General features: G+C 42.5%; 1 protein-coding gene across 3 annotated transcripts in view; it reads right to left on the bottom strand.

The window, feature by feature from the left end:
- Inpp5f (inositol polyphosphate-5-phosphatase F) overlaps positions 1-14,652 on the bottom strand; it is an 85,920-nt gene that overhangs the window by 26,042 nt on the left and 45,226 nt on the right. For all 3 annotated transcript variants that reach the window (XM_029543148.1, XM_021207855.2, XM_029543197.1), the window contains exons 3-8: positions 11,216-11,352; positions 6,119-6,247; positions 5,746-5,913; positions 5,586-5,642; positions 2,225-2,423; positions 966-1,145 (exon numbers count right to left, since the gene is read on the bottom strand). In XM_029543148.1, coding sequence (XP_029399008.1) covers positions 966-1,145; positions 2,225-2,423; positions 5,586-5,642; positions 5,746-5,913; positions 6,119-6,247; positions 11,216-11,352 — 870 coding nt within the window. The remainder of the gene's footprint in view (positions 1-965; positions 1,146-2,224; positions 2,424-5,585; positions 5,643-5,745; positions 5,914-6,118; positions 6,248-11,215; positions 11,353-14,652) is intronic.

Below are 14,652 nucleotides of genomic sequence, written 5' to 3'. Positions count from 1 at the left end.
GATGGTTATGAGCCACCATGTGGTTGCTGGGATTTGAACTCCGGACCTTCGGAAGAGCAGTCGGGTGCTCTTACCCACTGAGCCATCTCACCAGCCCTCTTGTTTATTTTTCAAAACAGGGTTTCTCTGTATTGCACTGGCTGTCCCAGGACTCACACTCTAGACCAGAGATCCACTGACCTCTGCTTCCTGAGTGCTAGATCAGGGCATGCACTATCACTGCAGGGCCCATTCATACTTTTTAATAATTCATTAACAGTTTAAATGTAAGATTGTCTAACCATCATTTTAAATTAAGATTTCTTTTTTCCAACTAGACTGAGCTAAAATATATCTGAAAGTACTAACTATGAAATTATAAATATACACACAGGCACACACACATGCATACACATGCATACACTCACACACACCCTACCTTTCAGTAAAGGTTTCATGTGACTTATAATAAAAAAATGAAAATGATAGTTTGATACTAAAGTTAAAATATTCTAAGAAAATAAATCTTAAATGTTTCAAAAACAAAAAACAAAAAAACAAAAAACCTATCTCTCACAGATTTCCTGTGCACTGCTTGCTGTCTAGTTAATACACTCCCTGCTTCTACAGACACTGGCTACAGTCATTCTTTCCCAGGGTTAAATGTTCTAGAAGATAAGCTTCAAAGCACGCAGTTCAGACTCTATGAAGTGAGGCACTTTATCAGCCTGTTGAGAAACTGCAACATCCAGGAAAGGACCCAGTCCTGAGGCTCACCTTGGTCACAGTGGGAGGCATAGCTTTTGTTGTGTAGTGTTTAGTACTGGGACTGAACAGGGCTTCTAGCAGGCTGGTCAGGAAACCATTCCTCAAAGCCACACCCCAGCCCCGGGAGTTACTGTTTTAGATGAGACAAATCTTGATTTTTTTATTTAAAAATTCTCATCAAAATCTTCACTTGCAAACCACATAACTGACACACTTACTTTTGTCTAGCCGAGGTCTTGGATTATAGCGATACCCAACCTGGCTCCAAAAGACCGGCACAGAGCCTCGAGTTTGAATAAATGACAGGGTATGATTATGAACATGAATTAACTGCTCAGTCTCCACATAATTCGCAACATTTCCATTTTTATCCACTCCTCTTCGTTTATACCTCATTCCTGAAAGAAAAGTAAACAGAATGCAGTAATAGTCATAAAAACCATGTTCAGCGTGGCTTGGTACTGGAACTGTGTACACTTAATATTTCAATGTTCTGCAGGCTGTGGCAAGAGAATTCCAAGTTCAAGGCCAGCCTGGGCTACATAGCAAAATTCTCAATAAAACTGTCTGATTAGATTGTGTTTCCTAATTACCTATCTACAGGAAAACCTGGGAAGCCCACACACAGAGAGGTAAACAACAACAACAACATGCTCAAACCACAGCTGTATCCAGCACTGCTAAGTTGAATCCTTTGAATGTAAGGCAACAGTTCTGGAGAGATGGCTCAGAGGTTAAGAGCACTGGCTGCTCCTCCAGAGGTCCTGAGTTCAAATCCCAGCAACCACATGGTGGCTCACAACCATCTATAATGAGGTCTGATGCCCTCTTCTGGTGCATCTGAAGACGGCTACAGTGTACTTACATATAATAAATGAATAAATCTTTAAAAAAAAAGGGCTGGTGAGATGGCTCAGTGGGTAAGAGCACCAGACTGCTCTTCCGAAGGTCCGGAGTTCAAATCCCAGCCACCACATGGTGGCTCATAACCATCTGTAACAAGATCTGATGCCCTCTTCTGGAGTGTCTGAAGACAGCTACAGTGTACTTACATATAATAAATAAATAAAATCTTTAGAAAGAAAGAAAGAAAGAAAGAAAGAAAGAAAGAAAGAAAGAAAGAAAGAAAGAAAGAAAGAAAGAAAGAAAGAAAGAAAAGAAAGGCAGGCAGGCAACAGTTTTCCCAAAGGGGCTAGTTAGCACTCGGAAAGGATTTATCACTGTGACACAGGCTTTTAGTTGGAACACTGTCCTTAGACACATCCCAAGTGACTTCCTCATCGTCTATGTACATGCAGCCTGCTCTGTCTGACTTGCTAAGTCTGCCCTGTTCCTGCAGAAATCTGGCTCTCACTGTATCCCAGTCTTTGGAGTTTGGAGCTAACTGTGCTTTCAAGGCCATGGTCGTCATTTGCATTTCTGCACATCTGCAGCCCCTCCACTCCTGCCTGCATTTCATTTGCATTCTCTTACTTACCTGCTCTGTGTCTACTTCTTCGAGATATAAGAGCCACTAGAAATCGTGGGTGAATGTCATCTACACAAGTGGAGTCCTGAGGGGGCGTCTCTGGGCTGCTCTTGTCATCATCCGAGGACTCGTTGTAATTAACCACAAGTTCTTCAATCTGCACAAAACCCTGGATAATGGGGATGATCCAGAAGTCCACATCCGGAGTCTAGGATGGGAACAAACATCATTGTTTATATTCTGCACAGCACTGTTACTTACTTAAACCCAAATAACTGAGCACAGCCTACAGTCGGCCTGCCACAAGTACAGGCCCTTTCTCAACCTCATGTTCTACTTACAGGACATCAGGGGAGGATGAGGCCTTCCCTTTCCTTTACAATGACTTTCTCCTGACTGACAGGGAACACAGCCCGAGCGCCAGGCTATTCCACACAAACTCAAACTCCACCACCTTACAGAGTGGCTCACTTCCCTCACTATGTCTCAATGTCCTCCTCTGTGAAATGGGACTACTAGGGCGCCCTAAGGCTGTATATAAGAATGTGTAAAGTAAAGCACACTGCCTGCCAAAGAGTAGTTAACCACGGAGCTCTGATAGCTGTTCCTTTGGGTATAGAAAGGCAAAGCTTTAAAGCTAAGTTTCAAAGTTCACTTGCATTAGCCTCTAACAAAATGCAAGCAGTCCCAATCATCCATTACCAAACAGTTCACTACTCAAAAATAATAAAGAAACCCACTTATGTAGATGTGCCTGCTTCTCTGTATGTGCACCAGGTGCATACGGTGCCTGCGAAGGCCAGAAGAGGGTGTCAGATCCCTGGAAACTGGGGTTACTGGGGATGGTGCTGAGAACCAAACCCAGACCCTCTCCAAGAGCACCCGATGCTTGTACCTGCTGAGCCATCTCTCCAGCCCCCTTTTTCTTTGGGCAGAGCTTCACTCTGCAGCTCAGCCAGGCTTGGAATATTAGGTGGGGCCCTTGCCTCAGCCCCCAGGTACCGGCTGGCAGGTTCATGCTACCTCCATCCCCACATACTGAGCGGTGGGCACACACTAGTATGCTGGCGTTTGTAGGGATGCCATGGAAGCATTCTGCAGCTGAGCTCTGCCTCAGCCCAGCTTTACTTCACAGCCTGCTTTAGAGGAACACTTTCTTCACCAGCCTAAAATTCAAATAGTAAATGAACAGCAGAGAGGATTTCCATAAATGTCTCATTTTAAAATGTCACCTAACTAATTAGGAGAGCCCTGTTCAGAGATTCTTCTGTTCTTCTCAACTAAACACATTAAGAATTTAAACCAAGCACTTGGAGGAAGAAACATGATAGGAAGTTCAGTGTCATCCTTAGCTACATATTAGGTTTGAAAATGGACTGGACGACATCAGACCCTGTCTCAAAACCAGCAGATCAAGACTGAGGAGACGCTCAGTCTAAAGTACTTCTGTGTTAATGTCAAGCCAGGTGTGGGACACATGCTTTGTGACCTAGTGCTGGGGAGGTGGATCCCTGGGGCTCACTGCTTGCCTAGCCTAGCCTACTTGGTGAGCTCCAAGCCACTGAGAGAACTTGTCTCTACATAAACCAGTGCCTGAGAAATGACATCTGAAGTCGCCTTTTGACACACACTTTGCTTTGAGACAGGGTCTTCTTGTGTGGTTGTCTTGTCTCAACTTCTGGAGTGTGGGATTACACACGTGTGCTATCAACACCCCTCTTCAACATTAGTTCCAAATCCACCTGCCCTCTGTGCTGTGCACTGTGGGTCCCACTCATTTCAGGGCTTAGTTTCACTTGGTGCTCTCTGGGACCTTCAGAAGGATGGCGATGGCAATGATGCGGCAAAGGCGTGACCTACAGTCTTCATTTTACTGCTATCTCACTACTTATGCTTTTGTTCTAGCAATAAACCCAAGATTCTTGACAAGAACATAAAAACATATGTTGCCAAATGCCATCTTTATCCCAAGTCATTAGCTTTTCACAGTAATGTGAAAGTGTCTGACAAAGCTCACCAAACAATGGAATTCCACATTGTCATCATAAAAACAAATACTCATTATCAATACCCTCATTTGTCTTCCGTCACTGAGTTTGAGGGTCACTGTATGATCAGTATCAGAAAGCAAGAATGACCTATGCCTCAACTTCACAGTAGGTGTCTGGCTGAAGGTGTACTAGTTAAGATTTCAGTATCTGCTATGAACCATCAGTGAAGGGGAAATGGGGAAAGGAAAATAGCTGAAAGGCTAAGGAAAACTAACAGAGGGCCCCATTCCATTATTTTTGTCTCGTGCTCAGTGTCTAAAGCACACAGCATACAGGAGCCCTCAGGTATAATTCTCCAACATGTGTAATAGGATCTGATGGCTAATCTTCAGTCAACTTGACTGGACTCAGAATCACCTAGAAGAGTCAGACCTCTGGGTGCATCTTTGTGTCTGTTTCTAGAACTAACTGCAAAGAAAAGATGTACACGGGGCCAGACAGCATAAAGGGGGAAGTGAACATCCGTATCTCTGCCTCCCTACTGCCTGGCCCACCACGGAAGATGCTTTCCCCCACATGATGATGTACTGAAATCACCAGCCATAATAAACTCTTCTCTGCTCAATCCACCCATCTCAGACACCCTTATCTCAGTGACAAAAAGTCACTGTACTCAAGTACTTCTGACAAAGAATAAGAGGAAAGTAACCATCCTTCCAGAACAAGAGAGGCAAGATGGCTCAGAGGGCAAAAGCAGCTGCCAAGGAAGCCTGGCAACCTGACTTCAATCCCTGCACACACACACACACACACACACACACACACACACACACACACACCAATAAATACAACAGACAACTCCATGCAACCACACCCTGCAATTTGTAACCACTGTCATACTGGTCAAGCATTAAAGATGCATCTGCTCCAACCCCAGAAGATAAACCAAAATGGTATCATTTCAGAAAACTAGGCTCTGCATTCCCAATGGATGTAAATAAATAAATAAATAAATGTCACCTTTACAGGAACTCTACGGACATTATTGGTTCCTTGGGCTTACTACTGCCCCCACTTCTGTTTTTCTGAAGGTAGAACTTGCTATATAGCCTAGTATGGAGTTGAACATACTTACATAGCCCAGAGGACCTGACACTTGTGACATGACTCTTACAGGTGTATGACATCACATTCATCTAAAAGAGTGCTGAGGAGACTGGCTGTGGGACTGTAAACTACCTGAAGGCAACACCTTCATCTCCTTAGTTAAATGAGTCTCCTCTGAAGAAGAAGCTCCTAATAAAATCTCAGAATTCACCCTAATCAAACGACCTTCACGTAACAACTGCAACTATAATGTTTTAGAAGCATCTACTCACACCAATCTCAGTGAGATCTTGGATCATGTACTTATTCCAGAAAAATCGGTCATCAACCTAGAAAGGTAGAGGAAAAGATCAACTCAGAACACTTTCATTTCCTACAAAAGGTGAACAGGCACTGATCAGGAGCCATCACTGCTCTGTCTTGTGAGTATACCTTCTGCCACAGGGGACGGCCATCCCTCTCCCCAGTGCTCTGTCTCTGCACCGAGTTGGTCAGGTCATAGGTCAAGCTATAATAGAAGGACTCTGAGTCCATGAACATCTTCAGCAACTCCTCAAGCAAACGCCTCTCCAGTTTCTCCTTTTCTTTACTTTCTTTAACCTGTAAGAAGTCAATCTGTAAGTCAGCAGTCAGACAAAAAGTTAACAGATAATGCAAGACTTCAAGTTAGGACAATTCTCAAAACACAGGACAGTCTTCTGATACACAAAAGAAAAAAAAAAAAAAGCTTCCAGATGGATTTATTTACCCTCAACTTATGACTAATCAATGATGGATTCAAAGCCCACATCAATCAAAGTCTTACTTTTTTTTTGTTGGGAGCAGACACGTTGGATTTGATATTCGTAAATGTCTTCAGTAGAAACTTGGAGTCATCAGGAGATGGTATAATCTTCTCAGGCTTGTTAATTCCAAAATGATGCTTCTTACAGAGCTAAATAATTTTTTAAAAGGATGATTCATTATTAACTATTATCTGCTTTAGATGTTCAAGTATGGGTGAATGCTACTGCTTGGGCATTTGGGTTAAAAGTAGACTAAGAATTAGTGAAATGACTTAGCAGGCAGAATATAGCTATGGCTTCAGCAATTAGAAGCAGCACTACAAATAATTCACAATACAGGCAAGACATACTTAGGGTTAAAGGCAGACAACCCAGGTTCAGGTTTACTCTTATTTAACATGTTCAAGGGATACAATGCTCTGTTCTGGCCAAGGTTATAAATGCTTTGAAAACTGGCATCCAAGAATAAAATATTGCAAAATACACATCTGCTATGTCTCAAGGTCATTACAAACATCTGTATTAAATATCCGTTTATGCTAACTACCTGAGTGCTTTGGTTGAGAAAATTCCCTGAGTCTGCTCTACTGGGAAACTTAAAAGCTGGACCTTTCAACAGGCTCTCCTCCTGTCTTTACACACAATAATGAAAACAGAAAACAGCATTCCACTGTCAAAGGAAGGAGGAAGGAAACGTGAATCTGGATGTGTTGAGGCAAGAACAGGGGACAGACGGTTCTAAAGAATAATAGCCAGTGAGACAAATGTTGTATTTTATGCGCTGCCTTGCTCATGGTGATCAACAGGTCAACACAACAGTAACTAAGACAACTGACTGTCTTTGTTTTTATTTCCTTCATTTGCTTTTATCTCAGCTTGGAGGGGAGTTTACTTGGGCCTACTATCCTTTAGCTTCTGATCAGAAAATCCAAAGAACTGAGAGCTGAACATTTATTTTTGAAATTTATTAAAAATTAATTTCAAAAAAATTCATTTCATAGGGTCTGGAGAGATGATTCAGCCATTAAGGGCATTTCCTAAGGACCCAGATTTAATTCCAAGCACCTACATGGCTGTTGGATACTCCAGTCCCAGAGGATCCAACACCTTCTTCTGGTCTCCAAGGGTACCATACATTCATACTGAACACAGAATACAAGCAGGCCAAACAACCATACACATAAAAATTCTCAATTAAAAAGAATGCATGTATAAGCTATGTCCTGAGACTACATGACACCATCATTTACTATTTAGCACAAATATTTATTTATGAGTATTTAGTATAAATACTCATCTGATTCTTCAGGAAATATTAATGTCTTGTGGGATAAGGCTGTCGCTTCCGTTGGGCATAGATAACTATATGGAATAAACCTTCTGATAATGTTTTGAAAGAGAAATGCCCTCCATTAGCTCATGTATTTGAACTTAGTCCCCAGTTGGTGGCACTGCTTGGGAAGGTTCTGGAAGCTCTTGGAGGTGGAGACTACAAGATGATGTATGCCACTGGGATGGGCCTTGCAGTTTTACAGCCTTGCCCCATTCCTGTTCTCTCTCTTCCCTCCTCACTCTCCTGGGTGAGGATGAGATGGGATCAGTCAGCCTCCTTGCACCTGCTGAGATGTTTTCCCTGTCTGTTGCTATACCTGCCCTGACATGATGGACTATGGCTCAGAAACCAGAGCCACAATCAGACCTTTTCTAATTTGCTTTGCTTATAGTATTTTATCACAGAAATAGAATAACAACTAATATACTCTGCGCGCAAGTGCGTGAGTGTGAGTGTGTGTGTGTGTGTGTGTGTGTGTGTGTGTGTATTCTGAGGGTAGGGGTGACAGACAGACAGACAGACAGACTCACTCACTCCCAGTGTAGCCCTGGCTTGTCTGTTACTTGCTCTATAGATTAAGCTGGACTTGAACTCACAGAGATCCACCTGCCCCTGCCTCTCAAGTGCTGGGATTAAAGGTGTGTGCCACCATGTCTGGCTAATACACTTTTTTTCCCCAATACATCTTTGATATTACATGCAAGTCTGTGTACAAAGCCAACTAAAAGCAAAACTATAAAAAATATGGATAAAAACATTTAGATAAGAATTACAGGTCTCTTGTGAAATACAAAAACTTCAAACTGAAAAAAAAAAAAAAAAAGAATTACAGGTCTGTGGAACAAAGCATAAACTCACTGAACTACCTTAACCAAAGGTCACACTAATGAATATTCTAGAATCTTCTATATAATTACTGAGCTAAAAGTCAGCCCCGTCAGAAAATAATGGTAAGAAAATGATTTCTTGGGGATCCTTCCAGTCATAAATTATTTTGTTAGACATTATCCTTGGATGTTGACACTTGGATTGTCTTCCCTTTCCAGTGGACTGTACGTTCTCTAAAGTGTATGATAGGCCCTTATTACAGCTTTGATTATTCTTAAAAAAAATTCACTACCATAAACTCCAGCAGTTTTGTTTTTTTTTTTTATTCCTCTTACAAGTTATATTTCACAACCAAGATTAAAAGCTGATGTTGCTGAAGAAAAGGAAAACAAATGGTTCTACTTTCAATTTTGTTATCTATATCCATTCTGAGATAAAATTTTGAACAGCTTTCTGATGGGAAAGTGGAAAACGGTGCCGCTCTCTATTACAGCAATGAGGTACAGCACATGTGCTCTGCCGGTGGGGAGCAGAAGCCCTTGACACTTTAAGGGTATTTTTCAAAATGCATAATGCATGTCTTCTCATTTTTTGAGCCCTAAAGTTTTACCATAGCCATATACATATATATTTTTCAAATGATATGCTATATTGTAAAACAGTGTGGCAAATCTCAAAAAAGTTAAGCAGAACTGCCAAAATGACCTAGGGACGCTATACTTCAGGGTAATGAAAACCTATATATACCAAAAGCTTGCGTGTTACAAACTGTTTACCACAGCATTATGCATAATAGTATAAAAATGGAAGCAACTCAAATGTTCATCAACTGAAGGGAAGTTAAACTAAAAAAGCCCACTCACACAGTGAAATATTACTTGACAATAATAAGGAATAAAGTACTGATAAATGCTACCACAAGTAAACTGGCAGGTCAATAAGCCACACCCACCTCAGCACCACTGAGGAAGAAACTTAAATTCTAATATTAAAATCTGCAATGAAATCATTTCTGCTCCAATTACAGAAGAGAAGCGGGCTGCAGCAAACCAAGGAGGCTGACCTGACAAACAGCAGGAGCTCTCTGCTGGGAAGGATGACAATGGTGGGTCACACAGAACAGTGAACAGGCTTCAAATCAGAGGGGCGTGCTGCAGTGGGAAACATGCGCCAGCTTCACCTAACACGTGCTTATGTGTACTCCCATGAAAGACAATAGGAGTTAAGGGGGTGTACTGGATAGCTTTGTGTCAACTTGACACAGCTAGAGTGTCAAGGAAAGGAGCTTCAGTTGGGGAAGTGCCTCTATGAGATCCAGCTGTAAGGCATTTTCTCAATTAGTGATCAAGTGGGGAGGGCCCCTTGTGGGTGGTGCCATCTCTGGGCTGGCAGTCTTGGGTTCTATAAGAGAGTGGATTGAGCAAGCCAGTGGAGGCAAGCCAGTAAAGAACATCCCTCCATGGCCTCTGCATCAGCTCCTGCTTTCTGACCTGCTTGAGTTCCAGTCCTGCATCCTTTGGTGATCAACAGCAGTATGGAAATGTAAGCCGAATAAATCCTTTCCTCTCCAACTTGCTTCTTGGTCATGATGTTTGTGCAGGAATAGAAACTCTGACTAAGACAGGGGGAAAGGTCCTTTTAATTGTGCTTACATGAACAGAAGGAAAGAGGGGGATGACAGATTAAAATCAGTATCAGAAGGTTAGAAGAGCTGCTATGATTAGCAGAGTACCTATCCTTGCCTCTCCTGCTACTCACTGTTGCAACGCTCCTTTACTGTGATATAAACTGAAAACAAAGGGAAGGGCATGGTAATAATTCCTAGAACATTCACCCACGGGATTGAAAGACTTCTCTACAGTTCTGCAGGGGTCTGAATGAGGGTCTTTTGACCCTCAGTAAGCTCCTGCATTGGAATACTTGATCCCAGTTGGTGGTGGTGTTTTGGGGAGGGTTGGGCTATGTGGCTGGGGTAGGCTTTGAGGTTTCAAATCTGTGCCATTCCAGGGTTACGCTCTGGTTCATGTGGTGGTTTAAAGAGCTCTGAGCATCCATTCAAGCCAACAATGTTTGTCACTCACTGCCATGATGGAGTCTTATCCCTCTGGGACCATAAGTCCAAATAAACTCAGTTGCCTTGGTCATGGTGTTTTAGGACAGCAACAAAAGTGTTAACCTTTCTCCTAATTTGCACAGGTCACAACATATATTCCACTCCTAACATGAAGCATAATCTTTGGTGACCTTAATAAACACTATAGTTCAAACAACCTTAACCTATTCAGTTATGCTGGGCAGGTGGCTGGGTGACAAACCTGCCCTCAGCGCCCATGCAGGAAGCCATGGATGGAGGCATGTGCCTGTAAGCCCACCACCAGAAGATAGAAAAGGCAGATCCCTAGAACGTGGGGCCACACAGCAATCTAGCCAACCTGTGAGCACCAGTTTCAGTGAAAAACTATCTCAAGAAAACAAGTGCTAAGCTGGTCATGGTAGCACATGCCTTTAATGCAAGCACTTAGAAGGCAGAGGCACCTCTGTGAGTTCAAGGCCAGCCTGGTCTATGTAGGGAGTTTCAGGGTAGTTGGGGATACACACTGAGACCCAGTCTCAAACCCTCTATATCCCACCCCCAAACGAAAACAAGGAAAGTAAGTGGTAGAGGATGGTATCCGATGTTGACCTGTCGTCCATATGTGCACATGCAAGCACTTTCACAAGCATCTGCATGCACAGTCATACACTCCCCTCTTCCACACACATGCGCATGCCATGAGGGAGGCCTCATTTTCATGTTGTTTAAAGATAATCTTTCCCTCAACCCTTAAAGCAGCTCAGCTTCTGTCTTATACACTGCGATTCATGGGTTGTGAAGGGTCTACTGCAAGGTCTGAAGACACAAATTACATGTCTGCTATCAAACGTCTTTCTGACAGTCCCCTTGATGTCACCTTACCTCCAGCTCAAGCTCCTGAGGTTCCATTTCAGAAAGTGACAATACAGCAATCTTGGTGACTTTACAAACCTCATGGTCTCCTGGGAGTTTGCCTACCAACGCTTTCTGCCGAATTAAAATAAGCCACCATGGAAGATCTGAAAGAGAAAATTCTAGTAAATGGATGGGGTTCAGAGTGCTGCTACCCTGGGGTGAAGGGCCCAACAGTAACAAAATGTAAAATGCACACTAAAGACACTAAAAGTCCCTAAATACAAGATGTCCAGTCTCACTCAGAGCATTGTATATTATAGAGCAAACACTAATGGGGAAACAACTCTCAAACAGCAGTGCTGGCAGGATACCAATGGACACAACTGGAAAAACAACTTATGATGCCTATAAAAAGTAAAAGTACTTTATGATAAGATGACTTGTGCACGTAATAAGTGAAAAGGCGTGGGTGTGCTACTAATGTATATGATACAGCTGTGCTACCCTGTGAGACACATCCAGTGACATGGTTCTATAAAATCATAAAGGAGGCTGGGAGATTCCCACCGCCTAGTGATAGAGTGGTACAACTCAGTGTGCCATGCATTCTGATTTGATCTAATCACGTTTGTAGTGATAAGGAATTCTGGTATAAACAAACTTACTATGTTGTCGACAGTATAAAAGTATACTATACAATTATATTCAGAATGCAAAACTTAATTGAATATACACAATGTATTACATTTGCCACTGATTTATCATGGAGTATTTGCTTTGGGGCAATGATTCTCAATATCTGTGTTGAGACCTCTTTGGCAAACCTCTATCTCCAACAATATTTACATTACAACTCGTAACAGTAGCAAAATTACAATTTTAAAGTAGCAATGAAAATAGTATTATGGTTGGGGGTCACCACAACATGAGGAACTAACTGTATTAAAGAGTCACAGCATTAAGAAGGTTGAGAACCACTGATTTGGGGGGATGGTACTAAGTCCAGGGCTCTACCCAATCTACTGAGCTGCATCATCAATCCTACCTACCATCATTTTAAATTTATTCACACACCTGCTTCTCTTGTAGAAGATTTGGGCTCAGTTCCCAGCACCCACATGGCAGCTTGTCTGTAACTCTAGTTGCTGGGGATCTGAGACCCCTTCTGACTTCCACAGGCACCAGGTACACATCTGGCACACTCATACACACACACACACACACACACACACAGGCAAAAACACACACATAAAACAAAATAATCTAAACAAAATGAAGCAAAAGTTAATAAGTTTGCTATAAAATATCATATCAAGATTATACTGGCAGCACCTCATACATCACATTTGTATGTCATATTTATCACAACTCTGGCCTAAATTAGGAGGCTTTGTCAAGTGATTTGATTTATATCAAGAGGCTGGTCTCTTAATAATAGTCCTACAATGATGAAGTGACTTTATAACCTGCTTATGGAACATCCCCGTTATTAAGCAACACATACTGCATCATGATAATTTAATATGTATTTTATTTTTGGTACCAGAGCACCAAAACCCACACTAGTCCCTCTTCACCAATAGCTTTACTTTCTGTAGTTTTAGTCTCCTGTGGTCAACTCTGGTCTAAAAGCACCAAATAGGAAATGTCAGAACTACACAATTAGGTTTTCAATCATAGGTCATCAAGGTGGGCAAGGGACTGGTCTGTAATTCCAGTGGCTCAGGAAGCTAAGGCAGGAGGACTGGGAGGTCAAGACCAGCCTGGACATCTCAGCAAAGGAAGGCACCAGGGGATTGGAGAGATGGCTCAACAGTTAAGAACACTTACTACTGTTATAGAGACCCAGTTACTAATAAAATCTGCATGGCAGCTAATGACCATCTACAACTTGTACTGGATAGCTTTGTGTCAACTTGACACAGCTGGAGTTATCACAGAGAAAGGAGCTTCAGTTGGGGAAGTGCCTCCATGAGATCCAGCTGTAAGGCATTTTCTCAATTAGTGATCAAGGGGGGAGGGCCCCTTGTGGGTGGTGCCATCTCTGGGCTGGTAGTCTTGGGTTCTATAAGAGAGCAGGCTGAGCAAGGCCAGGGGAAGCAAGCCAGTAAAGAACATCCCTCCATGGCCTCTGCATCAGCTCCTGCTTCCTGACCTGCTTGAGTTCCAGTCCTGACTTCTTTCAGTGATGAACAGCAATGTGGAAGTGTAAGCCGAATAAACCCTTTCCTCCCCAACTTGCTTCTTGGTCATGATGTTTTGTCCAGGAATAGAAACCCTGACTAAGACACAACTCCAGTTTCAAGTGATCTAAGCCCACTTCTAGCCTCATGGCACTGAAGGGCTCTAGCAGGCCAGAGCATGGCAAACAGATTTTTCTTTTACCTTCTCCATTCCCTCTGTTTTGCTAAACTCTTAAGTTATATTCCTAAAGCGACCCACCAAGGTCTAAGGTCTAATCCCTTATTCGGCCACTTCCTCCCCATGGACACTGGACATTACCAAGGTACAGCTATCAAAGTACTGAAGCCCAGGCATCAAAAGCCCTCTTTGTGGTACTTAATATGCCCAATCAAAATTAACCCACTCATCCTAACACAGGGCTCCCCATTTCCCCTTTAGAAACTGCCATTTTGCCTATGGGCCACATTGGCTGTCTCCTCTCTATCCAGAGGCATCCTCTGTCCCTCCCAGATAAATATCTTTCCCCTCTCCCTTGTTCCCATCCCCTTCTCCTTCATCCTGTATCTCCTGTCTTTGTCTTTTATTCCCTGCCCATTGTCTTTTTGGGCCACATAAATCTCCTTTGTGCTGAGAACTTGGTCTTGGAATGTCTAGTACTGATTCTGTTCTTTCGGGTACTGCAAGCACACAATGAACAGAGATACATGCAGGCAAGTCACATATAAAATAAAAATAATATAATTTTTTTTAATTAAATAAGGACCAGTGAGGTGGCTCAGTGGGTAAAAGCACTTGCCACAAAAGTCTGACAATCTGAATTTGATTCCAAGACTCCATGGTAGAAAAAGGAATGTTGGCCTCTAACTTACACACATCCTGTGTGTGTGTACATACTTACACACATGCAAATCAAACGCATCACACACAAATAAAATGATAAATAAAATTTAAAATAAAAAGTAGAAAAAAGCTGGAATGTAGCTCAGTGGCAGACAATTGCCCAGCAAGTGAAAAGTTCCAGGCTCCATCCTAAAACTTCGAAAATAAATAAGTAGCATGCCATTCTCACTAGCATAATGAAGTCACATGGCATCACACTATACACCATCAACCCCCCCTTTGTTCAATGTATCCATGCTGTGCATGTTACCTGCCCATTAGTCCTGTAGTACTCAGCTGGACGATCAGACTGGCTAGCACAGTATCCACACGGTTCAAGTAACCACACATAGTACCCTAATGCTGTAACAGTGTTGTTGCCATTTATCTGACTTCATCTC

The sequence above is a fragment of the Mus pahari genome, chromosome 1 (assembly GCF_900095145.1).
Source record: "Mus pahari chromosome 1, PAHARI_EIJ_v1.1, whole genome shotgun sequence".
Lineage (NCBI taxonomy): Eukaryota > Metazoa > Chordata > Mammalia > Rodentia > Muridae > Mus > Mus pahari.
Note: the sequence above shows the minus strand (reverse complement) of the source record. Positions and strands in the feature narration are given on the sequence as shown.